This window comes from Macaca thibetana, chromosome 16 (assembly GCF_024542745.1).
Source record: "Macaca thibetana thibetana isolate TM-01 chromosome 16, ASM2454274v1, whole genome shotgun sequence".
NCBI classification, from domain to species: domain Eukaryota; kingdom Metazoa; phylum Chordata; class Mammalia; order Primates; family Cercopithecidae; genus Macaca; species Macaca thibetana.
This window is the reverse complement of record NC_065593.1, coordinates 76,396,786-76,424,780: the sequence shown is the minus strand read 5'-3', so window position 1 is coordinate 76,424,780 and position 27,995 is coordinate 76,396,786. Positions and strand designations below refer to the sequence as shown.

The 27,995-nt window shown below is 37.3% G+C and overlaps 1 protein-coding gene across 8 annotated transcripts in view; it reads left to right on the top strand.

Annotated features, from left to right (window-relative positions):
- The window catches only part of TANC2 (tetratricopeptide repeat, ankyrin repeat and coiled-coil containing 2), a 468,803-nt gene that overhangs the window by 185,902 nt on the left and 254,906 nt on the right, over window positions 1-27,995 (top strand). For 5 of the 8 annotated variants that reach the window (XM_050764933.1, XM_050764937.1, XM_050764935.1 and 2 more), the window contains one exon: window positions 4,847-4,957. The exons of the other annotated variants lie outside the window; for them this stretch is intronic. In XM_050764933.1, the coding sequence (XP_050620890.1) occupies window positions 4,847-4,957 (111 nt within the window). The remainder of the gene's footprint in view (window positions 1-4,846; window positions 4,958-27,995) is intronic. 8 annotated transcript variants of the gene reach the window in all.

Sequence of the window (27,995 nt, the reverse complement as noted above, 5' to 3'; positions counted from 1 at the left end):
AATTAATGTTTATTAAGTTATCTGTAGGTTAACTTTACTAAATGTACTTTATAATCTCAAATCCAACTTTGTGAAAATACTTTCTTGATACTTTTATTGTTCTGCCTATCTGTATATTTATCTTTCATTTTATATTTTCTTGATCTTTGCTTTCATTTGGTCTGCCTCTATACTGTTCTCTCAGTATATTCTTGAGTCTTCTGCCAGTTTCCTCCTAAAAAATCCCTTCTGCTATGAAACCTTTACTAAAGACATATACTTCAGTAATTATTTAAAATTCTTTTTTTAATGGCCTTATATTTGTTTGAACTAGATATGCTTCAACATTATCTATAGCATTCCAGTATACAGAGGAACCTCAATAGGTGGATTTTCTCTTTCACCATTAGCATTCCTGTGTGCTCTTATCCTCCCTCAACCACTTGCCTCCCAAGTGATCATGGGAAGAATTAGTGAGTATAGATAGTATTGTTATTACTTCAAAATAGACCCATATGGTTAATACTTTATAACTTAGGACTCTTTAAAAAACAGCAACAGAAACATCAACAACACAAGAGTTAAACTGGTAAAAGAATGACTGAAAAGAAATTCTAATAGCCAGGCGTGGGTGGCTCATGCCTGTAATCCCAGCACTTTGGGATCCTGAGGCGGGCAAATCTTTTGAGCCCAAGGAGTTTCAGACCAGCCTGGGCAACATGGCAAAACCCTGTCTCTACCAAAAAAAAAAAAATAATAACGAAAATTACCCAAGCATGGTAGCACATGCCTGTGGTCCCAGCTACTCGGAAGGCTGAGGTGGGAGAATCCCTTGAGCCTGGGAGGAGGAGGTTGCGTGTTGCAGTGACCTGAGATCACACCACTGCACTTTAGCCTAGGCGACAGAGCCAGATCCTGTCTCACAAAAAAAAAAAAGAAAAGAAATTCTAACTTTACCACACATGTTGATACTATCACAGATGAGGCCTTGATTTGTATTTCATTACAGCTTTTTTCTTAAGAAAATTCTCTTAATGAGCAGCTTGCATGTGGTGGTTGTAGATTCTCTAATCCAGTGTTCACAAACTTCAGTGTGCCGTACGATCACCTGCAGGGCTTGCTGAATACAGATTGCTGGGCCCCCACCTTCCAGAGTGTCTGATTCAGCTTATCTGGGGTGGGGCCTGATCATTTGCATTTCTGACAGATTCCCAGGTAATATTATACTGCTGGTCCAGGCACCACATTTTGTGAACCCGTGGTCTAAAGAATACTGTTTAACTTCCATTCTGTATCACATATTTATTGTTGTCTAACTTAGACCATTTTGATTTGGATACTCTGCTAAGGCATAACATACTGTATTTTCTTCAACATGATTCCCTTCTCAATTAAAAAGTAATTGGTGATATCACTGTTCTCATCCCCTTAGACATCTTTGTTTTACTACCCCCATGCCTCAACATATATTCACGGTTCAAACTCCAAATCATGCTGAATCTGTGATGACAATGATGACAACAGCAAAAACAAATAATAACAGCTAATTTTTTAGAGCATTTATTCTGGGCTAGGTACTGTTTTGAGGATTTTATTTGACTTAATACCCTCACAAATTGTCTTTGATGTTATTAGCCCAAAATAACTGATGAAAGGAAACAGACACAGAAAGGTACTTACAGCTAGGGAAAAAAATGAATGAAATGGGAATCTAATGTAAGCTTTCTGGTTTCAGAGCCCTTACCCTTAATTCCTGCACTCTCAAACTCCTCACTAATGTGCTACCATGTTATGCTGCGTCTATAGTATGTCTGAAACTACTTTCTTACTTTATTTTCTGTAGCCATAGCCCTCATTAGTCCATGTATTAATAAACTTAATAGGTGAGCTGTATCACTGTATCCAAGCACTGTGCTTAAATACTTATACATGTTTGGAATTAGTTAAGCCTCATAACAATACTATGACTTTATTAGGAAACTGAGACTTGGTAAGGCTAAATAACTTGCCCAATTTCTTACTATTAATATATGCTAGAATCAAGACCTAGATTTTTCAGATCACTGTACTTAACCTCTAAGCTGATATGCGTTCATGCGCTCAACCTCTGCCAGATTCTGTAACTCAAGTCGTTGAGGGCATAAGAGTCGATGTTCCCAGTGTCAGTTCCAATCACTTCTTTGTGCGGTAGTTTCTGTTATCTCTTACATCACAATAAAATGCCAAGTTTGGGCTTTAGATTATTCCTACCCATCTCATCTCAACCACTTTCTTTCTTCTTTTTAACTATCAGAGAAAGCCTTTTAATGTGGAATTCTCTTACTCATATGAATCATCTTATGTACCATTTTTTAACAATGAAGCAGATTGAAATTCCAGGCTTCCAGGTAAAATAGTATGCCCCATCTTCCAACTTGCCCTTTTATGTTCTCCACCAAGCAATATTATGACTGTTGTTCAACTTATCATATCTGTGATTGTCCCTCCTGTGTTTGACTTACAAATGACACTAGTTTTCTTTGACTTGGATGAGAACTCCATTATCATCTACCTTATAAAGTAGTTTAACTTTATTATTAGACACGCACAGTAACCCATGGATGAGGGAGGAGGTGAAAAGTAGATAGAAGAAAGAATTAGATGTCTCCTGTGAGCTATAAAGATAACCTCAGTTGGAATTTCCTGAGAAGGGAAAATAAAGAAGTTGGTATACATTGAGCTTCATAGATCTAAAATAACTCTCTTTGCTGGAGAAGTGTATATTTTAGTAAGAGGCTTTATTTTTTTTCCTCTGCCAGATCTATTTAACTTCTAATTAACACCATATAGTCCGTACTGTCTTCACAGTCTTCAGCTATTTCCTTTTTTCTGTATGATCTCTAGAACCCTGATCTTTTCCCTTGACTTCATATCGTAATTCTTGTACACTCCTCATGCCTCCCTTAAGTTCTCCTGCCATCCTTCAATTTTTTTCTTACATTTCTACCCTAAATTTCTGGTCTGTCTGCTAGCCCTAAATTTCATTATTAAAAAAAATGTTTTTAAGATTTTAAGATATATAGAGTCCCTTGAGCAGGGACCTGTGCTGTCTTTGTCAGAACTCAGCAGGTACAACAGTTACTCTGATGCCATGGCAATGCTTTAATAAAATTCTAGCGAAGGACTTAAGAGCTTTAAGGATTAAATTACTGTATAATCATTTTTCCTATACCAAGCAGTATTGAATAAACTGTTGCATTATTTTTAAATCTGTTGGTGAAATTATAATGAAAGAGATTCTAATACTGGCTATTAGTAGCCTGCATATATACATATAAATCACTTGAGATCTTTATTTGTAATAATGATTTTTAAAAACAGGCTCAAGTCTCACACTCATAGCAGAGGTGAGAGGTCTGCTATTCCAAAGTTTGCTTTTGACAGAACCATACTGTTAGGACTCTTAATGTTAGGCCTTTGTTGCCATGGAGACAGTAACAGGCTTTATTATTATTTTTTAACATACGCTTTAAATATACATACCCTAAGGTCTAAAGTGTGACTTAGTTGTCTGTTGGTTTTGCAATTGGCACATTTTGAAAATAGTTTCTATATTCTTTTAATACTTGATTTTTATCCTTCAAAGAAAATGAAGGAGATTTCTGGCCATTGTATGACAGAGTTGTATATTACTTTTTACAGGGTCTTTTAGGAATAATGTAGAATCTCTTGTGGGTCAGTAATGGATGAGGATTTTGAAGAACATGCAGAAACTTTTGAAAAAAGTAATGTGATCTTAGACACTCGCATGTCTTGGCCACCTATGGTTATTACACTAATATATAATACAAACAAATCAATTTCAGATTCAGCTAATACTTTTGTGCCAGTGCTGTGCTAAGCACTGTCACCCTATTATAGGTTATTTAATAGAACTCAGTTTGAAAGCACCTAAGCAGTCCTCATATTTTAACTTTTAAAATAACTGATTATTCGAATGTATATCAATAGCGTTCCTGAATTTTTCATCTTAAAAATTAGTAAATAAAATGTATACATACTTTCAATAAGTAAAACTTTCAATTTATGAGTTATACTTTATTCATTACAAGAATGAATGGATTCCATGGCATGAGGTATTAATATTCTGTAGGCCTCATAATTAAATTGGTAACTAAATCACATCTCTTTAGCTTCTAGTGTCAAACTAGCATGGCCTAGTTAATATTTTAGTCCACCAACAGTTTTGACTTCTTACATTAATAGCTGAGAAGTAAGGTAATTGATTTTCTTGTTAAGCTACGTAGATTAGGTCTGATGGCTTATATTTAATCCTACTTACGGTATTTATCATGACTGAGTATTAGAGTAGTTATTTCTGGATAACAAAAACCTTTTGATTACAATGATTATAAACAAAACCTTAAAACGTTGTCCTGTGCTTTCCTTAGTTAGTATCTGTATTTAATGGCAAAAGAAGCCAAGGTAAGAAAACTCTTTGCTTTATAAAGAGAGGGAAAATAACCAAAGGTAACAATCACAATCTATACTAATAGTTTTGAGTATTAGATTTTAGCTTTTCCATTTTTCAGTGACTTTTAACAAGACCCATCTCCTCTATGAAGAATGCAATTAGTTAGTTTTTTTTTTCTTCTGGCTTAAAAAATAGGGTAACCTGATCTGAGTCTGACAGAGTGTGTCGTTCATTTAAGTGCTTCCATCTGTTGCCTGCTGTTCCCCTTACTCATGACCCCTCTGTGTTTCTCTCTTTCCCTTTTTCCTTCTCTTTCCCTGTTTCTCTTTCCTTTTTCTCTCTCCTTTCCTTTCTCCTTCTTTCTCTCTTGCTCTCTCTGTCTCTTGCTCGCTCTCTCTCTCTTTTTGTTCTTAGCCCCTCTGAGGAAGGCAAAGTTTGTTGAGAGCCCACGAATTCCAGAATCCGAGCTTGGCTCACCAACCCTCACTTCAGCTCAGAAACTGGACGTGGATGCATACTGCCCTGGTAAGCATGCATGCAGTGTCTGCTTTGAAAGAGGGAGAACTGGATCAGGCCCATCCAGCAGAGCAGTATTTTGCATGTATACTACTCATAAAAACATGTTACCTCTTTTGCAACTGATTGCCTATTCTTCTTAATAGAATATAGTTTTTACTGAATGCCCTGTTTTGACTTTAATACAATAATGAGATTAAGTATTGAAAATAATATCAAAGGTAATTTTCAAAAGAATTAAAATAATTATGGTAGATAAGTAGCTTTAGGTAAGTAGGGTTACTTTTGTGATTTGAGATACTTGAAGAAATTTTGCTGTGGCCATGTGCAAACAGGAATGTTGAAAATGTGAATAAGAATATTCATTCAACACTAGACACAAAAGTGTTGTGTGCAACACTTTTGCATACAACCTTTATGCCTAATTCCTGTTGGATTTCTGGATGGTTATAGAAAATACTTGTGATGCTAGAAACATTAAACTCGAATTAGAAAAGAAATATAGGTTTCCGAGATGGACTCCTTTTGGATACAGATACTCACTTTTAGAAATACCTCTTGTGAATGGCCTGTAAACACATGTGGGAGTTCACTAAAACCCTTCTTGTGTGGGAGCCAAACTGAGAAAGACTCATTATCAATGCTTAGATTCTTTCAAACTTAGATAAGTTGCCTGGCAACATCCTTTACACTCTCTCTACAGTGAGTCTATAGAGCTGTGTCAGAAATGTTCACAGCTCTAGCTGAGTATACAGATTAGAGCATTAGTAAAGGACCTTGGAAGACTTGGTTTTAGGTCTTTTGTTTATTCCTGCTCATTAAAATTGATGTTAAACCACAGTGAATACAACTACTACATATTTACAGCATGAGGGGTCAGCAGAGTAAAATGATTCCTAGTTCTGGGGAGAGTATCAGTAGCTGTGATCTGAAATGTCAGTATAATATACCTTCGAAGCCAGATAAGACATGGTTAAACAAAAAACAAAACAGTAGGAGGAAACTTAGGCCAAATGTCATAAAATGAGAGACGTTTCATTTTGTGAGTCAATTTTGAATATTGAAAGACCTTGGGGATTTTGCTTTCCTTCTGAGTATTGAACTGGCTTCATCCACTCTTATAGATAACCATTCTTTTCTAAATCAATCACAGTTTTGTATTAGGAACCAGCTTTTCTGTTTCCAAAAGGAACAAAATAGCTCTTTAAATGGTACTGTAGCACACAATTAGAAGAATCTTTCATGTTTTGAGGTACTGTCACGCTTCTTGGGCAATGGAATATTATACTTTGCATTTCTTCATGCAAATTTTAGTGTTATAAAGTAAAATAAATGTGCTAATTTTCTGTCCCTTTCTTGAGTTTTAGAAGGAAAACCCTATCAGAGGCCTTTTCTTTTCCAGATTTGCAAGTCAGAATGACTGTCATGAGGGCCTAATCTTTCACTTCCTGATTGCCCATCTGACATCCTTAATCTAATCTAAAGCTAAAGTCTTATTCAGATGATTATTTATGTATATTTTCCACAGGCATGAATTCTTTGTTGAATTAGGATTAAACCAAACTAAAGCTCGGTTATAATTTTTAGAAAGCGAGGAAGAGATTAAAACACAATATCAAAGTGCTGCTAAAAATCATCTTTCCTTTTCTTATCTGAAACAATTTTAAAGCATGGAAACTTTACAGTGATTTGCTCTTTTCTAATCAAGTTATTAGGTGCTCTGAAAATTAGTTTCTACCAAGATAAGAATGGTAACCTGAGGGTTGAAGCTATTATCTCTACATAGTATCAAAAATTAACAATAACCAAATGAATTGATGAGTATACTCACAAAACAAACAGATTTTGCATTTTTTCATGCAAATTTCAGTACTAGAAAGTGAAATAATACTTAATTTTTGAATTTCTTTCACATAGGATATACTAACACCACTGATGATATTTTATTGTACATTGATACAGAGTAATACAGTTAAGGCTACTAGTGTTCTGATACCTTCTTGTCTGCCTGCTTTACTCATTATCACCTGAAAATTTAGGAAAATACTCTGTCTCACAGAGACAACAATCACAAACTGAAAGTTAGAGCAGTGGTTTTCAAATTTTAATTTACCTCAGAATTACCTGGAAGATTTGTCCAAATGCAGATTGATGGGCCCCCAGAATTTCTTACTCAGTGGTCTGGAGTGGGTCAAGAATTTGCATTTCTAACAAAATCTCAGATCATGCGGAAGCTGCCGTTTGAGGTTCTATGCTTTGAGAACCAATTGGGTTACAGGGCTGCTGCAGGCTGCTCACTGTACAGTCATTGTTCAGTGGTTCAGTGAACAATGCTGCGAGTCTAAAAAAAGTGGTAGAATCATCTTCTACCACTGTTGATATCTGGGGAGTAACTGCCAGTGTTGTTTCTGTGTTTAAACTTAAACCTTTTGGTACCTGTATTTTAGGTTGGAAGAATAAAAACTTTTGTGTCTGAGAAATGGACCTATATGTTTTTCTTGGTATGTCTTTTTGTACCTGACATCTGTGTACCCAGGTCTAACTTTTCTGTGTCGTTCTACATGTAAAAGGAAATTGTGGATCAAACCAAGCCAATTCACTGATGGTTAAGTCTAAAAGTGTAGGGGAAGCTACTCTGGAATATAGCTGTTGAGCCGAAATATTAAATTGAGTGATTCATTATATAGCATTATCTTCTATAATATCTCATTAAAGTTTTAGTATTCCTCAAGTTACATTTGTTGTATGCAAAATATGTGGGAAAAATACAAGCAAACAGTATGTTTTGGTTCTGCAGCTACAACTGTGGAGATAATCGATGGTATTAAGTAAACTACCAGAATAGAGGGGATGTTCTGGGAATTGTGTTAATTGTCTCACAGTGGGGAAACTAAGATCTAGAGAATTCAAGCGATTTGTCTAGGGTCACAAGCAGGATTTATTGTTCAACTCTTGAAGGGGACACAATATAGTTCAAAAATATATTGCCCTCTAATCCTGTTACTATGTAAATTCTATGAGCATTCCTTACTGTCCTTAGATTTAAAAGCAGAAAATTCAGTTAAGTATGAGATACAGTCATATTCTATTTTTATGAAAAAGGGTAACCAACTGTTAGTGATGTCAGTAAAGCAATTTCCAAAATAAGAGAATAGATTCATCCTATACTCTATCACTTTTCTATCTAAAGTATTACTTATTAGGTGTGTGATTTGGGGCAAGTCACTTAACCTTTCTACCTGTTCTTTCATCTGTAAAAATGGAGATGATAATTTTAAATCAGTTTAATATATATAAAGCGCTTAGAAAAATGCTTGGCTCATAGTCTGTGCTCATAAATGTTAGTTGATTTTATTATTTTTGTAGTGATGATCCTAAGGTATAAGACAAGGTCTTAATCAGAAAAAATACTTAAAGGTTTAGGGTCATTTTTAATTAAATGTGTCCTATTGCATTTCAATTCTGATTTTTCTCTGATGAGTCTTACGGTCTGGAGCATGTCACTTAACTTTTACGTGCCTCAGTCTCCTGTCACAGTAATATTATTTCTATAATTTAACAAATTATGCTTTTATATAGATACATGAATATATATTCATAGGAAAAAATTTCTAGAAGAATACACCAAACCGTACCACTGGTTGCCTAAGGAGGGGAGACTTTGAATTGTTGGAAAATTAGAGTAGGATTGGTGTGAGATAATGTTAGTTAGCAGAGGTTATATCTGGTTGGTGGCATTACAGGTGGTTTTAATTTTCTTTCTTGGGCATCAGGCATGTATTAGTGAATAAGAGCTTATGTTCTGGAGTTAGATCTAGGTTTAATTTTTTTCTCTTCCACCTACTAGCTGTGTGACTGATAAAAATAGACCTGTCTTTACAACAAAAAAAAAACTGTCATCTCATAGGATTGTTACAGAGATTAAGTGAAATAATGTATATGCCACATGCTTAGCTCAGGCAAAATGAACAAGACATTAGCACCCTTTCTGTTGCTCATCATCATCATCATTATACTTTTCTGCATTTTCTAAAATTTCTACAATGAACTACTATTGAAAATTTTCAGTAATCAGATGACATTAAATGATGGTGATACTCTTTGTTTTTATTTTAGTTTTTTAAGTGTTTCTGTTTCACATTATAATATAAAATTTCAAGTATAGAAGTGACCTTTGACACAGATAATGGTAGGCCAAGTTGACAGTTTTATAGGACTTCTGACTACATGTGCAGGAAAGGTTAAGGGCCAAAGCCCAGACCAGTCTTGAAATAGGCAGGCTTTTATCAACACCAAATATTTTCAGAGGAATTTGAGATTAATCTTTTTATATGGATTCTTTTAAATCTCTTTAAAAATGGTAGTGTCTTTCAAAGGGACAGTGTTATTTAAGGTGACAACAAAATTAGCATATATTTAAAACTCAAAAAGAAAAAACAGTTTGATTATAGTCAGTGCATATTCATATTTGCATATATTCTGCACTTGTAAAAATTTTTTTCATTTGGATTTTTTTATCTGTATTGTACATTCTATAGTATAAGTACAAGCCATTGTAAATAAAGTGTTTTATTTAAAGTAAGTAGTTCCTTGAACTGTCTTTTCCCAACTCCTGTATAGTCATTGTCATTTCCATTAAAATCAAAGGAGATTTTTTTTTCATTTTCTTTCTTCCATTTAAAAAATTTCTGAGAACGTTATCAAATGTTATCTTTATCCTAAATACTTAACCATGCTTCTTTGGTTTTGCTACAAACTTTGTGCTTGTATATAAAATCTTCTGTATGATTTTACGTTGTCCTATGAGTACCAAGAGCCTTTTCCTCCTGTTTCATATCTTTTGTTATATTGTGTTTGTATTCTGCTTTATTGTAAATACAGTAAGTATGAAACATAATTTTTAACCTGAGTAAAATTGATGAGCTTTGGAGTCTGAGCCCTTTAAAATTATAAGTAAAAACTTGCTACATGTACATATGTTCTTTTTCCAATCACAGGTTCTCAAAACAATTGGTAACCTCCCTTGCACCAAATAAAAAGAAAGAAGAAATGCTATTGTAAAGGTTGAAATTGGGGGGGGAAAAAAAAAAGCTGTTAGAACAACAAGAGCAAAAAGCTAAAAGTTGTATAGTGGATAGACTTGAAAGGAGAATGAGAAAGGAAATAATAGAACTATGGGATTGGCCTATCAGGATATGAAGTCTAAAGTAGAGATTAGAAGACAGATGAAACAGAAATAAGTTGTGTATTAGAAGTATGAGATACTGCCTTATTACTGATTATGGAAATAAGCATAAGAACTAGAATATGAATATAAATGGCTTTTCTTCCCCACACTTTCCTATCCATGTAAGTTCTTTTTTTTCTCTCTCTTTAAATAGAGATGAGATCTCCCTATGTGTTCCTGGGCTCAAGCAACCTTCCTGCCTCAGCCCCCTGAGTAGCTAGGACTACGAACTCATGCCACCACACCGGTTTAACTTTTATTGTTGTAGAGACAGGATCTCACAATTTTGCATAGACTGGTTTCGAACTCCTGGCCTCAAGTGATTCTCCCACCCAGGCCTCCCAAAGTGCCGAGATTATAGGCGTGAGCCACCATACCCAGCTTACTTTGAACATTTTTAGTTGTTTTCCTGATCTTCAGTTTTTCATTGTTCGTGATGTGAGTTTTAATCTTCTGTAGTTAATGAAATTTTAGGGAGGGGATCAGGGGCAATTGTGTTCCTCTTTGGTGGGTCCAGTTTCTAGGTAGATGAGGGAACTTCAGAGAACAGCCTCATCCTGTGCCTTGGGAGAAGCAGAGGATTGAGACAGGAAGTGGGAGGGGAGGCCAGAAAGCCCTTGAGGCTGCTTCTTTAGTTCAGCATGTCAAGGCACCATATTTTGGGGTATTATTTTCTGTGCCCCAGCATTTGGAAGGTTAATAATCTCATCACACTAGCTTTTAGATAACTTTTCTAAGGTGTTTTACATCATAAAATCTGAAGGCTTGGCTTCTGAATGTGGTGTTTAGATCCATAATTTAGTCAGATATCCCAAGGGGCAATATTTTCATTAACTGTAAAACCATTTTAACTTCCAGCTTTTGAAGAAGTAAAACATTCTGGTTTAGAGTAAAATGCCAGTGGTTTAGAGCCAGACTGCCTGTGTTCATGTACCAGTTCTGCTGCTCACTACTTGTGTGACTTTGGGCAAATTACTTAACCATGATTTGTTAATTTCCTTATTTCCCTCTGTAAAATGGAGATGATAATATTACCTATATCACAGGAAGGTTGTAAAGATATGACACATTAAAATATGTAAAATAAAAATATAAAATATATTTATTTATTTGTTTGTTTTTGAGACAGAGTCACACTCTGCCACCCAGGCTGGAGTGCGGTGACAGGATCTGGGCTCACTGCAGCCTCCACCTCCAGGGCTCAAGCGATCCTCCCACTTCAGCCTCCCAAAGTGATGGGATTACAGGAGTGAGCTACCACACCTGGCCTCATAATGTTTTATGTTGACTTTTTACTGCCTTTTATCTAAGGATGTTGTAGGTAAAGTTATCATATCTTTTTTTTAATGAATGCTTCACAAAGAGAATAAAATTTCATGTATACTGTAGTTATTGGGCATCTTTACATGCAGTCTATATATAAATACTAAGTTGTGTTGTGTGTATGTGTGTTTATTTTTAATGGGGTCAGTGTTTCATAGTGGTGGCTAGTTCAGCCTTGGGAACAGAGAAGCTTGAGTTCAGTTCTGGCTGTGCTACTTTATTAGCTGGTGACTTTAATCTCTCTAATCTACTCTGGTTCCTTGTCTATAAAATGAAGATAGTAATATCACTCACTCCATAAGGTGTTTGTGATAGTTAAATAAGACAGTACCTGTAATTTACTTAGCACAATGCCTGGAACATCAGTTATTGCTAACAACTTATTTCTCACATGTATGTACTATTATACATTTATTTCTTGGAAAAAAACTTGTGTTTCTTTTTTTTTTTTTTTTTTTTTTTTTTTTTTTTTGAGACGGAGTCTCGCTCTGTCACCCAGGCTGGAGTGCAGTGGCCAGATCTCAGCTCACTGCAAGCTCCGCCTCCCGGGTTCCCGCCATTCTCCTGCCTCAGCCTCCCGAGTAGCTGGGACCACAGGCGCCGCCACCTCGCCCGGCTAATTTTTTGTGTTTTTAGTAGAGATGGGGTTTCGCCGTGTTAGCCAGGATGGTCTCGATCTCCTGACCTTGTGATCCGCCCGTCTCGGCCTCCCAAAGTGCTGGGATTACAGGCTTGAGCCACCGCGCCCGGCCTAAAACTTGTGTTTCTTAAGCAGAACATATGTTCCTGCAGCTCAGTGTGCAGGAAGAATTCTGTGGGAGCAAAGAAGGGACAGAAAGGTTCTCTTGACTTGGGTTTTGACACGCAAGAAGCTGGAATTCTGTATCTGATGTTTCCACTACCATCCTTTACCCCTAAGTCACTTAAAATCCTCTTAGTCTTTTTGTTTTTTCTTATCTAGAAGTTATAAATCATAACATTTAAATTTGTAAGACTTGCAGGACATGTTGGTTAAATTCTATTTATTGAGTGCTCTTCAGAGTAGGTATTTGTATTAGTATCTATTGTTACATAACAAGTTATCATGAAGCTAGTAGCTTAAAACAGCATTTGTTATCTCAGTTTCTATGTGTCGGGAATCCAAATGCAGCACAGCAGGGTTCTGTGGCTCTCACAGGTTGCAATCAAGGTGACAGCTGAGGCTGTAGTCATCTTGAAGCTCAGCTAGGGAAGGATCCTCTTTCATGTTTATACACATAGTTACTAGAAGGATTCAGACCTTCATGGGCTATTGAACTGAGGGCCTCTATTCCTCACTGGTTTTCAGCCAAAGGCCACCCTCAGTTCCTTGCTATGTGGGCCTCTCCATAGGGCAGCTCACAACATGGCAGCTTGTTTCATGAGAGCAAGCAAACAAGAGGTAGAGAGGATACCAGCAAGACAGTGACAGTTTTTATAACCTAATGACGGAAGTGACATTCTATCACTTTTTGCCATATTCTCTTCATTAGAAGCAAGCCAGTAGGTCCAACTCAGACTCAAGTGGAGGGATTACAAAAGGTCATGATTACAGAAGGGGCGGGGATTATTGGGAGCCATTGAAGAAGTTACGATCTTAGTTCTCTTGGTTTAAAATAAACGTAAGTGTCTAGTTTCTGTTGGAAACATTAAGTACTGTCAGGAAGTATTCTGAAGAATGTTTTCACTGTCTTTTGAAAATACTTTTAGCTCTTATTTAAAAAGTTATCCATGTTAATTATATAAAATATCAACTAAACTAAGAAAATATACATAATCCATGACCCCACTAATCAGAAAGCCATTGTTAATATTTGGGATATAGCCTAGCAATCTTTTTACATACAGTTGGCCTTCCATATCCCCAGGTTCTGCATCCACAGGTTCAACCAACCACAGATTTAAAAATATTCACAAAAACATAAAAAATATGAGAGTAAAAACTAATACAAACAATATGGTATAATAGCTATTTACATAGCATTTACTTTGCATTTCATATTGTAAGTAACCTAGAAATGATTTCAGATACATGGGAGGTTGTATGTAGGGTATATGCAAATACTACGTCATTTTATATATAAGGAACTTGAGGATCCACAGATCCTCATGGGTATGGGATTGGGGGGGGTCCTGAAATCAGTCTCTTGCAGATATCAAGAAATGACTATTTTATTAGTCTGCTCAAACTACCATAACAAAATACCATAGATTGGGTGGCTTAAACAGCAAATTAATTTTCATATAGTTCTGGAGGCTAGAAGTTCAAGATCAAGTTTCTGACTGATTCAGTTTTTGGTGAGGGCATTTTTCCTGGCTTGCAGGTAAATGCCTTCTCATTGTGTCCTCATGTGCTTTTCCTCTGTGCATGCATGTCAGGAGAGGGAGGGAGAATGAGAGAGCAGAGAGGTTTCTCTTATAGGGACACTAATCCTATTTGGATCAGGGCTGCACACTTATGACCTCATTTAACATGAATTACTTTCTCCAAATACAGCCACACTGGGAATTAGGGCTTCTACAAATAAATTTGGGGGAGACACAAACATTCAGTCCATAATATGTACATTTAAAGTAAAGACAATAGACTGGGCACAGTGACTTATGCCTGTATTCCCATCGCTTTGGGAAGCTGAGGTAAGAGCATTGCTTGAGGCCAGAAGTTCAAGGCTAGCCTGGGCAGCATAGCGAGACCCCATCACTACACAAAATTTAAAAATAGTTTTAAAAACTTAAAATGATATTGTATATATCATGTTTTGAAATTGACTTTTTAAAATTATATTGTATGTGTTTTTACCTTAAGAACTATTCCATCATTTTTTCTCCTGGTAGGGCATTTCATTATATAAATGTAACATAATTTTTAAAAACCAATATACTGTTGCTGAACATTTAAATTGTTTCAATTTCTTATTGTTATAAAGGTGCTTCAGTGAACATACTAGTTGCTAAATGATTGTTCGTATCTACCGTTATTTCCTTAGAATGAATTCCTTGAAATGGAATTGATAGAAATCCAGGATTATTCAAAATCTTAAATCTTTATATTACTAGATTTCCCTCTGGTACATTTCTTCCAGAAATGTATCAAAATATATTCCTCAGAACCTTCACCAATACTACATATTTTTGATGAGTGTTGCTTTTGGCATATTTTGTGTGTGTTTGTCGCTTCACAACTCCTTCAGAAGCCTTTTCTCTCACTTTAACCCTCCGTGGTCATCCTCAAATATTTTTGGCTTTTATAGTCTGTCTTATATGGAAAAGCATTGTGTATTTGATTTTGTTCACATGTTAACTGTGTCTCCTCACCCCGATGTATTATGGCTGAAAAGGATGTAGAGGAGTGGTAAGGCTTGCTGAACTAAAAAGGGTGGATAGGCTTGCCTGGGACCTGACAGTGCAGTTGAAGCCTCATTCTTTAATGAGTTTTCTCAAAATACAAAAGTTTTCTTCATAACCACTGTGAAATAAAATGTATACCAGCCTGGGCAATGTGGCAAAACCCCATTTCTACTAAAAATACAAAAAAATAGCTAGGCGTGGTGGTATGCGCCTGTAGTCCCAAATACTCAGGGGGCTGAGGTGGGAGGATCGCTTGAACCCAGGAGATTTCAGTGAGCCGAGATCAAGCCACTGCACTCCAGCCTGGGTGACAGAGTGAGACCACATCTAAAATAAAATAAAATAGATTCCATATACTCTGAACAGTTTTGTGTTTTTCCATTTCTTGCAGTCACTTTCTTCCCTCTGCGTTGCTAAATCTAGTACTTGTTTCCAGTTCTCATTTTATTTAACTTACCTGCAACAGTTAACACAGTTATTCACTCCCTCTTCCCCAAAGCACTTACTCTGTGACCTCCAAGTTGTCACATTATTCTTGTTTTATTCCTAATTCTCTGGCCTCATTTTCATAGTCTATTTTGCTACTTCCTTTTCTTCTCCTACTTCCAAAAGTTGGAATACTCCAAGGCCAGAACCATAGATATCTTCTCCATGCTCACTTTGTTGGTATTCTCATTCAGGCCCACATCTTTTAAGGACATGTATATATTGATGACTCTGCTGTCATCACCAGATTTACTTTGATGGCCTCTAAGACCCTGCTCAAGTGTACATCCACCAATGATTAGTAGGTACCCATGCTGTCCCCGTTGTTAAATATTTTTAATACTAGCCCTACCCTGTTCCCTTGCCTTTTTTAAGATCTTTGCTAAAATGTCATCTTTTCATTGAGACTTTCGATTGACACTATTAAAATTGCAACCTGGAGGTTACTGACAATCTTGACAAGCCACTTTGGTAGAATCATGATGGCAGAAATTTGATTGCAGACTGGGCACGATGGCTCACACTTACAATTGCAGCACTTTGGGAGGCCAAGACGGGAGGATCATTTGAGGCCAGGAGTTGGAGACCAGTGTGGGCAATATAGCAAGACCTCCAGCTCTACAAAATAAAAATAAAAACCCAGACTTCGTGGCATGTGCCTATAGTTCCAGCTACTTGGAAGGCTGAGGCAGGAGGATCGCTTGTACCCAGAGTTTGAGGCTGCCGTGAAGTATGTCACTGCACTACAGCCTGGGTGACAGAACGAGACCCTGTCTTAAAAAAAAAAAAAAAATTGAGGGTTTAAAGGTGAGTGGGAAAGAGGAATTATATTCTGTAATGAAAGGGAACAGAGCAGTAGGGAAGTAGCTGTAGGAGACTATGAGACAAGCAAGGATTTTCTAAACTAGAATAAATTTCGGTTTATTTTAAATAAATAAATTAGAATGCTGTGCTGTAGTAGAGAGGGGAAATTGATGCAGAAGAAAGGCAAGAAATGCTGAAATAACGCACTTGAGTAGATGACAAATGAGATAAAAAGTAAAAGTGAAGGGATTGACTGTGGAAAGGAGTGAACTAACTAGAAAAAAGACTACCTTATGGAAACAGATGCAGGTAAGTAGGTAGATATGGTGACGTGAGCTGGTAGAAAACCTCTTCTGTTTGATTTTATTTTCTAAATTAAATTAAATGGAGAATGATGTAACCAGCTGAAAGTGAGGATGAGGAAAGAAATGTTGAGGTTTGAAGACAGAGAAGAAGGCATGGAATTGTGTTCTGAGAGTAAATGGATTAGGGAAATGTAGTAGGATTGCTGGGCAGTGCTAATGTCCCACTTAACATTAGTGGTCATTAATTTAACGAGGGACTTCTTAGCAAACATGTTTAACTGTACTGGAACTCTATACTGGAGATACACATTAGGTGAAGAATTGGACCTTAACCAGAGTTGGGGTTTGGCCAGATTGGAATGATAAGATTAAAGAGGATCAAGGGAGTTGAGGGTATTTGCAAAGGAGTGATTATGGTGATGACTGTGAAATCTAAGCCAAGCAGGAGAGGAAAAGAGAACATGAGGGGTGAAGGACAGTGAACTTGTGTAAATTCAGTGGGTTTTAGGTACCAATAGGATCAAAGAAATGAGCTAGAAATATCAAGTGGTTGTCAGAGGCATTTAAGATTAAGTTTATGGACAGTTTGTAGTCATTAGTAATGACAGTGTTAAGAGTATAACTGTGGGAGTGGGTGACTGAAAGAGGACCGGGGAATGAGATCACTGGAGGGGAGGAGGTCAACAAACTGAGGCCAGAAGATCATCTGTTGGAGTAGAAAAAATATTATTGTAATAGAGTTGGAGAGTATGAGAGTAGACCAATAGCTATAATCTTCAAAGAATGAGTGGTCTGACCTAAAGTCTCGAGAAACTACAAGAAGGAAGGGCAGTGATTGGTACAGTTTGATAACGTAGGATTTTAAGCTGGAGTATTAGGGAAGAAAGTAGCTTACTATGTACTATTATACATCTCTAATCTTTACCGCTACCTTTTATCCTGATATTTTCCTTCTTTGAAAGGAAATATTTAATATTTGTTTAATATTTCATATTTGTTGAGGACTATAATAGTAGGCATTGGTCTGAATACAAGGAACGCAGTGATGAAAAAGCTGAACAGAATCCTGTGTTCATAGACCTTGTAGTTTAGCATAGCTCATTTAGCACAAACCAAATCTCAGTTCCCTGGATCTTATTTTAGGAAATCCTATTCTAAGGATATCTGTCTTAAATCAGTCAATATAGTCCAAGATAGTAACTGGGTATAGTAATTTTCTGTAATGTATATCATACATGTTTGTTTTTTAGCATAAATACATTTGGCTGTTTAAAGACTGGGTACATATTGATGAAAGGAATAATGTTATACTTTGAAAAATTTTTAAATAGTAGTAGTAGAGAAAGATACAGTACAAATGGGTGGTAAGTTACTTTTGTTCTCTGTTCTTCCTCTCTGTGTTGATCAAGAAAAACAGATCAGTACTGGGAGATAAAGCAGCAAATCTTAGCTGCAGCATCAGCAGCCTTTTTTTTTTTTTTTTTTTTTTAAGAGACAGGATCTCGCTCTGTTGGTCAGGCTGGAGTATAGTGGTGTGATCATAGCTCACTGCAGCCTTGACCTCCTGGGCTCAAGCAGCCCTCCCACCTCAGCCTCCCAAAATACAGGGATTACAGGTGTGAGCCACCATGCCTAGCCAGCATCAAAATCTTAATATGGCACCATGAGAGATTTTTCTAAACCCGGACCTCATGAAAGTGGCATGAAGTATATTACATAGTTATTTTTAGTGAATATACTTTTATGTAAAAGCCAAAACACATCACAGTAAATATAAAGGAAACTGAAGCTATAATTGCATTAATTATGAGTTTTAAGTGAAGCAATGAATGTATTAGGGTTCTCTGGAGAAACAGAACCAATAGGTTATAGATAAAGATATATAGAAAGAAATTTTTTGAAGGATTGTCTCAGGCAATTATGAAGGCCATAAAGTTCCAAGAACTGCTACCTGCAACCTGGAGGCCCAGGAAAGCCGGTGGTATAGTTCCAGTCCAAAACCAAAGGCTTGAGAACCATGGTGTAAGTCTCAGTCTGAATCCAAAGGCCTGAGAACCAGGAGCACCAGTGTCTAAGAGCAACAGAAGATGGATATCACAGCTAAAGCAGAGAAAGCAAATTCATCCTTCCTCTACTTTTTTCTTCTATTCAGACCCTCAGCAGGTTGGACAGTGTCCATTCACAGTGGTGAAGATGATCTACCAACTTGGTCTACCAACTTAAATGCTAATCTCTTCTAGAAACACACTCACACAACCAAAAATATTGTTTTACTGGCTCTCTGGGCATCCCTTAGCCCAGTCAGGTTGACAAATAAAATTAACCATCAGAATGCACTGTCTGGCCAGGTGCAATGGCTCGCACCTGTAATTCCAACACTTTGAGAGGCTGGGGTGGGAGAATCGCTTGAGGCGAGGCGTTTTGAGTCCAACCTAGGCAACATACCAAGACCCCCATCTGTACAAAGACAAAAACAAAAATTAGCCAGGCATGGTGGCTGTAGTCTGAGCTGTTTGGGAGGCTGAGGCAGGAGGAATACTTGAACCCAGGAGTTTGGGGCTGCAGTGAGCTATGATAGCACCACTGCACTCCAGCCTGGACAACAGAGTGAGACCCTGTTTAAAAAAAAGAAAGAAATGTACTTGACAAAGTTACAGTTTATGCCCAAATAGCTTTCAAATTGGAGATATCTGGTTTAGTGTGTCTTCTGTATATTTCTGTATATTTGATATGTGCCATTCCATGGCCTGGAAGCATGAAATTCTTGTCTTTCAATAGAAAAGTTCCATAGTGCTACTGATATTCTAGCCTTTTGATTTTAAAAACTTCCCTACAGGCCTTCTTATAACTGTCTGTAGGTCTTTCCCATTGCCCAATCTGTACTGCTACACTGCAGTGGATTACTTCTTCCTAGAATGATGCTTTTCTTTTAAGCCTAGGTAATTACATCGTATTATTTTTTGTGCAACTTCTAGAAAACATCCCAGATTTGGAAACCAACAGAGAATAAATTTGTCATTTAGATAAACTTGACTTTTGATGATATGATACTACTTTCCTTACTCTGACCAGTGTATCAATGCCTTTCTTTCCACATTTGAATGAATTATGCTATTGATGAGGAAATCCAGGCCAATAAGGGAATAATATGGAAATGTAACACTGCGGAAGTAGTGGATCTTTAGCATATTTTGTGTCTCAAACATAAGTCTGTTGAAAGCAAACATCAGAAACCTCAGTTTAAAACCCAAAGGAACATTTCAATAAGAAATATTAGTCTTAGAAATTTCAGTCAAGCACTGAAGGTTCTTTTTTTTTTTTTTTTTTTTTTTTTTTTTTTTTTTTTTTTGAGACGGAGTCTCGCTCTGTCGCCCAGGCTGGAGTGCAATGGCGCGATCTCGGCTCACTGCAAGCTCCGCCTCCCGGGTTCACGCCATTCTCCTGCCTCAGCCTCCCGAGTAGCTGGGACTACAGGCGCCCACAACCGCGCCCGGCTAATTTTTTGTATTTTTAGTAGAGACGGGGTTTCACCGTGGTCTCGATCTCCTGACCTTGTGATCCGCCCGCCTCGGCCTCCCAAAGTGCTGGGATTACAGGCGTGAGCCACCGCGCCCGGCTCACTGAAGGTTCTTGAGCTGGTCAAGTATTGCATCCCATTTAAGCCAAATAGTCATCATCATACATTGATGTCCATCTAGTACCCCTTGTAGACTGGAGGCAATTATGTAGGCCAGGAAACACTAGTGCAAGAGTTGTTAAACAGTGAATACTTTCCACCTCGGTATATCCCGTCTCTACAGTGATTCCAATTTCCAATAGGAGAGAATCAGAAGACTGGGAAGTTGTATTGAAGATTTAGTGTAAGCGTTTGAAAGCCTGTTCCCCTACCAAAGTGCCAAACTAATGAATTCTTTAATGCAAAAGGAAGAGTTTGTAATTTCATAAAAATTGTATTCCTAGGTAGCAAGAGGCGCTCTCTCTCTCTCGCTCTCTCTCTCTCTCTCTCTCTCTGTGTGTGTGTGTGTGTGTGTGTGAGAGAGAGAGAGAGAGAGAGAGATTGTTTGGAGGACTTTTTTTCATTTGTCTATGTATGTCTAAGTTATGTAGGATAATTAAATATTTAGTAGACAAATATACTTACTGTTTTTAGGAAGCATTTAAAGGAACAAAGGCAAATACTTAGAAAATCACTTAATCATAGAAACATAGATTTCTATAAAACTTACATTCTTTATTAGCTCCTGCTAGGAGTGCTGAACTCTGAAAGAAAAGTCAGAGAATTTAAGATTCTAACTGCAAAAGAAAACCATTAAAACTCCCTGCTGTAGGTTTGAATGTGGAGCTCAGAACAGTAATGTTGAGAATATTAGAACTTGTCCCATTGGTTGAATTTCTCATTAATGAAGAAGAACCCTATAAGAAGTAAACGCTGGCATCTTTAGGTATGCCACTTCTACCCATAACAGTGTTAGATCTCCACAGCCCCATGCAGATGACTACAAAAGCTTCTTTTCTCATCAGATACATATATATGGGGAAGATGTTCGAGATGTGAAACATAGGTTGAAACATAGGTTTTATGTGTTCCTGTGGGGCTAAGAATGGTGCCCATAAGCACTACTGGTAGGTCTGCAGTGCAGTTAAGGGGATAGGAATAAGAAAGAGAAGAAAAAAGAGACAGAAGCGTAGGTGAATGGAGGGAATACAAGAAGGAAGGAAGGAGAGGGAAAAGAATTATGAATGGAAAAAGAAAGCATTCTGATAGTGGGAATTCCAGTGCCTTTCATTGACGCTATGCCATAGATGCAATTCTTGTGCACACCATAAAAATTCAAGAACCATTGGTTAATTTAGAAACTAACTTTGACCTAAGTTTAAACTCTGTACATTTGTATAAGCTACTTAACCTCCTTAGTCTCAGGTTCCTCATCTGTGAAATAGAGGTAGTAATACCTAACTCATAGCATTGTCATGCGATTTAAATATTACCTAAGTAAGTAAAGGGCTTAGCACATAGTAAATACTCAAGAATGATAATATAATGAAAAAATGTAATTATATTGTATATTCTACCAGTGTAAAATGTGGTTGGATTTGTGGCATTTACATGACAATCTGTTCATTAATGGGTACAGTACAGTGAATGTTGTTTTGTTTTATAACTTGGTTTCATTTTTAAAACTGGCTTACTTAATTTTTGCTTACCTTTAGTTCAGTGGTTCTTAATTTTTATGGTCACATACCCCTTTAAAAAACTGATGAAATGTATTTATTACATCTATAGAAAACTGCACTTACATGTAAAATTTTGCCTACTGTCTGGGTTTCCAAAAAATAAAACAAACCCAAGTAAAAAACATTTAGGTTTGTTTGCCCAGTGTAATAGCTTTATGTGAAAACTAGTCTAAACAAATCAAAATTAATAATAATAAAAGATGTAGAGTGTTCAGGCCTAGCACGGTGGCTCGCTTCTGTAATCCCAGCTACTCAGGAGGCTGAGGCAGGAGAATCGCTTGAATCCGGGAGGCAGAGGTTGCAGTGAGCCGAGATCGCACCACTGCACTCCAGCCTGGGCGACAGTGAGACTGTTTCATTAAAAAAAAAAAAAAAAAGATTTAGCGTGTTTAACCAAGTTGCATTATTGCTAACTCCCATTCTGTACCCTAAAGCTAGGCATCTAAATACTCCCCTCTGCAGCTAGAGAAATTCCCTAAAAATTGATTCTTTAACTTATGCCCTAGGCAAGTTAATTTTTAAAAGGCAGTAGCTGGCCAGATATGATGGCCCCACCCCTGTAATCCCAACACTTTGGGAGGCCGAAGTAGGAGGATTGTTTGTGGCCAGGAGTTTGAGACCAACTTAGGCAACATAGCAAGACTCTCATATCTTCAAAAAGAAAAATAAAAGAAGGCAGTAGTTTAGGAGGAGAGGTGGAGGGGATGAGGAAGGGTAAGTAACTTTTCAAGAGACGAGGCCCTATGATTTCATATAATTTTGTGTGGCTTCCCTAATAGGCGTTATTTTTCCCCAGTTGCATGTTAATAATGACTTGTGCCATTGATAGCTTAATATGGATCTAGTTTTTCCACCTACCTGCGAGGGACCATTCTTCCCACTTTTCTGTCCTCTGGACCCTCCACAGTGAGAGATGTGAAACTATGAAAAACATCTCAGACCACCATCTTAACCTCCAACTTATATTTAATTTTAAAACAAATTATTCTAGAGATTGTATCCAAAAACTGATAAGCCAGCACATATTTAAAAATTAGAATGCCTTCAGGCTGTATTTATACTCTGCAATTCAACATATACTTTATCATGTCCTTTAACCATTACCCCTAACCTTGTGAGATATATTAAAACTGCTTGTGTCCTGAAGATATTTGAGTTTGTGTTTGTAACCTTTGCCATGGCTTAGTGGGATGCCTTACTTTGTTTAGAAGGTGGCAAGGAAGGATTGGAGAATGGGAGAATGAAAATATCCCTTACTCAAGGTTAAAACATACAGTTTCAGAGGACTTGCAGACTTCTCAAACAGCATTTATCAGAGGGTCTCAGATCAAGAGTTCCTGATTTAGATCCTACTAGCTTAGACATATATGCTACTATTTTGAATATCATTTCTTCTTAGCTATTATGGTTTAGCTATACCTGGAGGAATCATTATACATGATTGAACAATTTAAATGTGAAGTTGCTTTGAAAAGGAAAGAAGGGAGAGTTTCCTCAACCAGTTACCTCTAGTGGTATTGGGGAAATGGTCATCAAATGACTCCTGTTCCTGTAACTCTTCCTTTTCACTTTCCTTCTTCCATCTCCACCACTCATCCTCCCATAGACACTAACCCTTTTACATCTTATTTTTACAATGTTAAGAATTATCTTGTGAGATTATACTCTTCTAATCCTCACCTTTACTATTTTCGTTGCCTATTACTTACGTTCTTTTGTATTCTTATGCCCCTAATTATTTGTGTGTGCTGGGTTCAGTATTTGGAAATATTTGTAGAAATAATCTGAAGCTAGGATGATGCTTTTTTCTCTCTCTCTCCAGCTGGTCAGTCATTTCTCCCTGGTTAACAGATCCTTCCCAGTGCTGAAGTGGCTCTCACTAGGCAGTACCTCCATTCTAGATTCCGTCTGCTCCCTGATACTGTCTTGGTGATTCATCACCATCATGTCAGTTCTTTAATGCTTTAAGAATTTTAAAAATGGCCAGGTGTCGTGGCTCATGCCTGTAATCCTATCACTTTGGGATTGGATTACGAGGTCAGGAGATTGAGACTGGCTTGGCTAACATGGTGAAACTCCATCTCTACTAAAAATAAAAAAATTAGTTGGGTGTGGTGGCATGCCCCTGTAGTCCCAGCTACTTGGGAGGCTGAGGCAGGAGAATCACTTGAACCTGGGAGGTGGAGATTGCAGTGAGTCAGGATCCCGCCTCTGCACTCCAGCCTGGCAGCAAAGCGAGACTCCATCTCAATAATAATAATAATAATTTTAAAAATTTATTGGCTGGGCACAGTGGCTCATGCCTGTAATCCCAGTACTTTGGGAGGCCGAGGTGGGTGGATCATGAGTCAGGAGATTGAGACCATCCTGGCTAACAGGGTGAAACCCCGTCTCTACTAAAAATACAAAAAAAAAAAAAATTAGCTGGGTGTGGTGGTGGGCTCCCATAGTCCCAGCTACTCGGGAGGCTCAGGCAGGAGAATGGCGTGAACCCAGGAGGCAGAGCTTGCAGTGAGCCAAGATTGCGCCACTGCACTCCAGCCTGGGTGACAGAGCGAGATTCCGTCTCAAAAAAAAAAAATTATTTTGTTTAGTTGTTATTAGTTATCCTCAGCTGGAAGGTCTTCAATTACTGAAAAGTATTATTTCCTTTGGGGGAAAATTCTAGCATTTGTATTTTTAAATTGCACACACATCCTAAAGTATGTAAAAGTATTTTTTTATTTTGTGCTCACAGTGAAGCTAGACGGGAGTAGACTGTGCTCTATAAGACTCTTAGAATGCCACCTATTTGGACACAGAATCCCCATTAAATTCTGGGGAATTCTATATATTCTGAAATCAAAATGGTATTATTAACCAGTTGATTACTTGTAATACAAAGAAGTTCCCTTTTCAAGCAGGCTTCTAGAGTTGGTGCACAAGATCCATCTCTTCGAGCAAACTGTCTTATTTGGACTTGGTACTAAATCTCAAAGGAATTAGAATTTTGCATCAAAATTTTGAAAAGTTTTGTCTATTGTTGTTATGGTACTACCCATGATACTGAACTGCTGAAAAATTTGCCTTTCTGCTTCCAATCTCCATTTGGTGTTACTCAATCTGTTGGCATTAGATTGGGAGTGGGGTGGGATAGAGAGTATATCTACTTCATTCAGCCACAAATCCCAAATGTCCCAAATGTATTTCTTTATTTTTTTTTTTTTTTTTTTTTTTTTTTTTTTTTTTGAGGTGGAGTCTTGCTTTCTTGCCCAGGCTGGAGTGCAGTGGTGTGATCTTGGCTCACTGCAACCTCTGCCTCCCAGGTTCAAGCAGTCTCCTGCCTCAGCCTCCCAAGTAGCTGGGATTACAGGCGCACACCACCGCATCTGGCTAATTTTTGTATTTTTGGTAGAGATGGGGTTTCACCATGTGGCCAGGCTGGTCCTGAACTCCTGACCTCACGTGATCCACCTGCCTCAGCCTCCCAAAGTGCTGGGATTACAGGCGTGAACCATCATACCCAGCCCCAGATGTATTTCTTAGATCATTGAAGTAGGCTCAGCATTATTATTTTCTACTTTTATATTACCTTCTACAGTAGTCACAGTAGTTAAATTATAATTCTGAGTAGGTGAAGCTGATGTTTATATTGCTGCCAGAAAAAAAATTTTAATAAAGAATAAGAGCTATCACGCAAAACAATTGAAGAATTTCTTTAAGTGTTTGAAGAGGATTATGAGCCACAAGCCTAAAAGTACAGTCTAGATTTCTATTTCTTGGCTCTGTTGCAAACCAGTTTTGAAAGGAATGTTGTTATCTGATGATTAATGTTTTATTAAAACATTATCAAAAGGCACATAATACATTTTTGTATCATAACACAAGATGCCTAGTATATCTACATATTAAAGACTTACTCTTCTATTAATCCATGTAAATCCTCTTTGGTACTGTGGAACAGAGGGCTGCCCTTAAAATCTAAAGGTATTATTTGTTTTACATAATTTCTTTTACAAGTCTTAAAGTGAAAGAGCATTGGTTAGAATTCGTTTGTGTAGAAGTAAAACTTCCATTACAATGAAGGGCGTTAAATGTGGATACTGTTTTCTGGTACCTTACCAGAGCAATGATATTTTATTTTCTTGGTTAAATTTTATTCTATACAATGAATTATCCAGTACAATAAATGCCTTATCTGGTCCCTAACCAAGTAACTTTTTTATAGTGACACTGATGATATGCTGGTTGCCCTGGAGAGAAGAAAGAAACTACAGCTGATCACAGCATTTTTCTTTTTCTTTCTTTTCTTTTTTCTTTTTTCTTTTTTTTTTTTGGATGGAGTTTCACTCTTGTCGCCCAGGCTGGAGTACAATGACGTGTTCTCAGCTCACTGCAACCCCCGCCTCTCAGGTTCAAGTGATTCTCCTGCCTCAGCTTCTTAAGTAGCTGGGATTGCAGGCGCCCACCACCATGCCTAGCTATTTTTTTTGTATTTTTAGTAGACAGAGTTTCAGCATGTTGGCCAGGCTGGTTTTGAACTCCTGACCTTAGGTTATCTGCCCACCTTGGCCTTCCAAAGTACTGGGATTACAGGCGTGAGCCACTGCGCCCAGCCATCACAGTATTTTTCTAATGAAAACTTTTAATAACCACAGTCCCTCAGTCATTTATTCTCAAACATCCAAACAAGAAAAAATAAACACTAAAATTATGAAAATCACCCATTTAAACAATTTAATACATCACTTCCTTTATGCTTGCTTCTGTATCCATAGTGATGTAGTCACTGAAACATAGGTGTTCACTAAATGTGTGCTGAATGAGTGAAATGAACCTAAGAACTCAGAGGAAGGGTAAAGAAGAAACTTAGTATGTTATAAATATGTATAAATAATATATGTTCTCTCTACTAAGAATTTCTCTTTAGACTTTCTAATTTACTGCAAAAGGGCTCATAAGCCTGAACAACTACAGCTATGACTTCTTAATCAAATTTCACTACCGTGGGGGTTAGGAGGGTAGGGAGTAGCATATCTTTTCATGGTTTTTTATTTTTCATTGTTTCAAATTTCTGCTAAATTATCTTCTTCTATGGAAGGGAGGCTACATACAAGGTAAATGCGAATGGCATATCAGAAGGAAAAGTGTATAAAACTTTACTGGGTCAGAATTCTGCCATATCTGCCACCTACGATCACTCAGCTGTGAAGGAAAGGCAATAAATATAATTAGAGAACAAAATTGTCTATAAAACAAAGAGAATTTCAGGAAAATATCTGTTAGCAAAATATAACACATTTATCCTCAAAAATCAAGGAAAAAAGAGAAATACGTGAAGTTTATCTTGACACTATCCTTTGAGAGACTAAGTGTGTAGACAGACAGTGACCATATATAAAAATAGAACTTTGTCCTGCAGTCTGGAGCAACCAGCCCAGGAAGCCAACCTGCTATCTACAAGTCAGACTACTCTCTCTAGCAGACAGTCCAAGAAGATAACAGTAACCCTTGCAACAAGCAGGACAAAATGGCCAGGGCTTTATTATTAACTGACGACCTCTCAAATTTTTGCTCTTGCTTCCAACTTAGGGCCAACTGGAGAAAGCCAAAATATGCACCCCTAATCAATCCCATAGTATGCCCTGTTTCTAGTTAACCTGCTGAAGCTTCTCCAAGCCAAGTGCTTCCAGTTAGGGCGTATCTGAAGCCTTTCCTTTTTTCTACTATAAAACTTTCCCATTCCTGTGTCTGCCTTTGGGTTTCTGCCAAATGCAAGTGATAGTGGCTGACTACCCAGCTGTAGCAAGTGCTGGATAAAACAGGCTTTTCCTGTTATCATTTGAGTGGTCTTCACTTCATGCGCTTTTCATGTAATTACAGTGTTCTAAGAACATGTATGACTTCCATGCTTGAACATACATACATACACAAAATAATTTTTTTAATAATCAGACTTATTTATATAAAAACATTAAGTGATGTAACTGGCTTCCTTATGCTTTATGAGAACAATAGCATAGCACCAATTGTAGTAAAAATGACAAGAACGGTATTTCACCCGTAACAGGGTAGCTGCTATAATTCCACTCTACAAGTTATTTATTTTACTGGCCTGTGTTGATAACGCCTTTACCTTAGCATCCTCCCCTATAGCCACTTGTGCCTTTCTCTTTTGTTAGTACCTTACAACCTTCATGACAGCTGCCATGCTGTGACGAAGGCAAATTTTTGACACGACTTTGGCATCTATTAATGTCTTGGTGATGCATAATTTTCCACATTAATTGATTTGACTTAGTCATCTCGTGGCAGTAAAGCT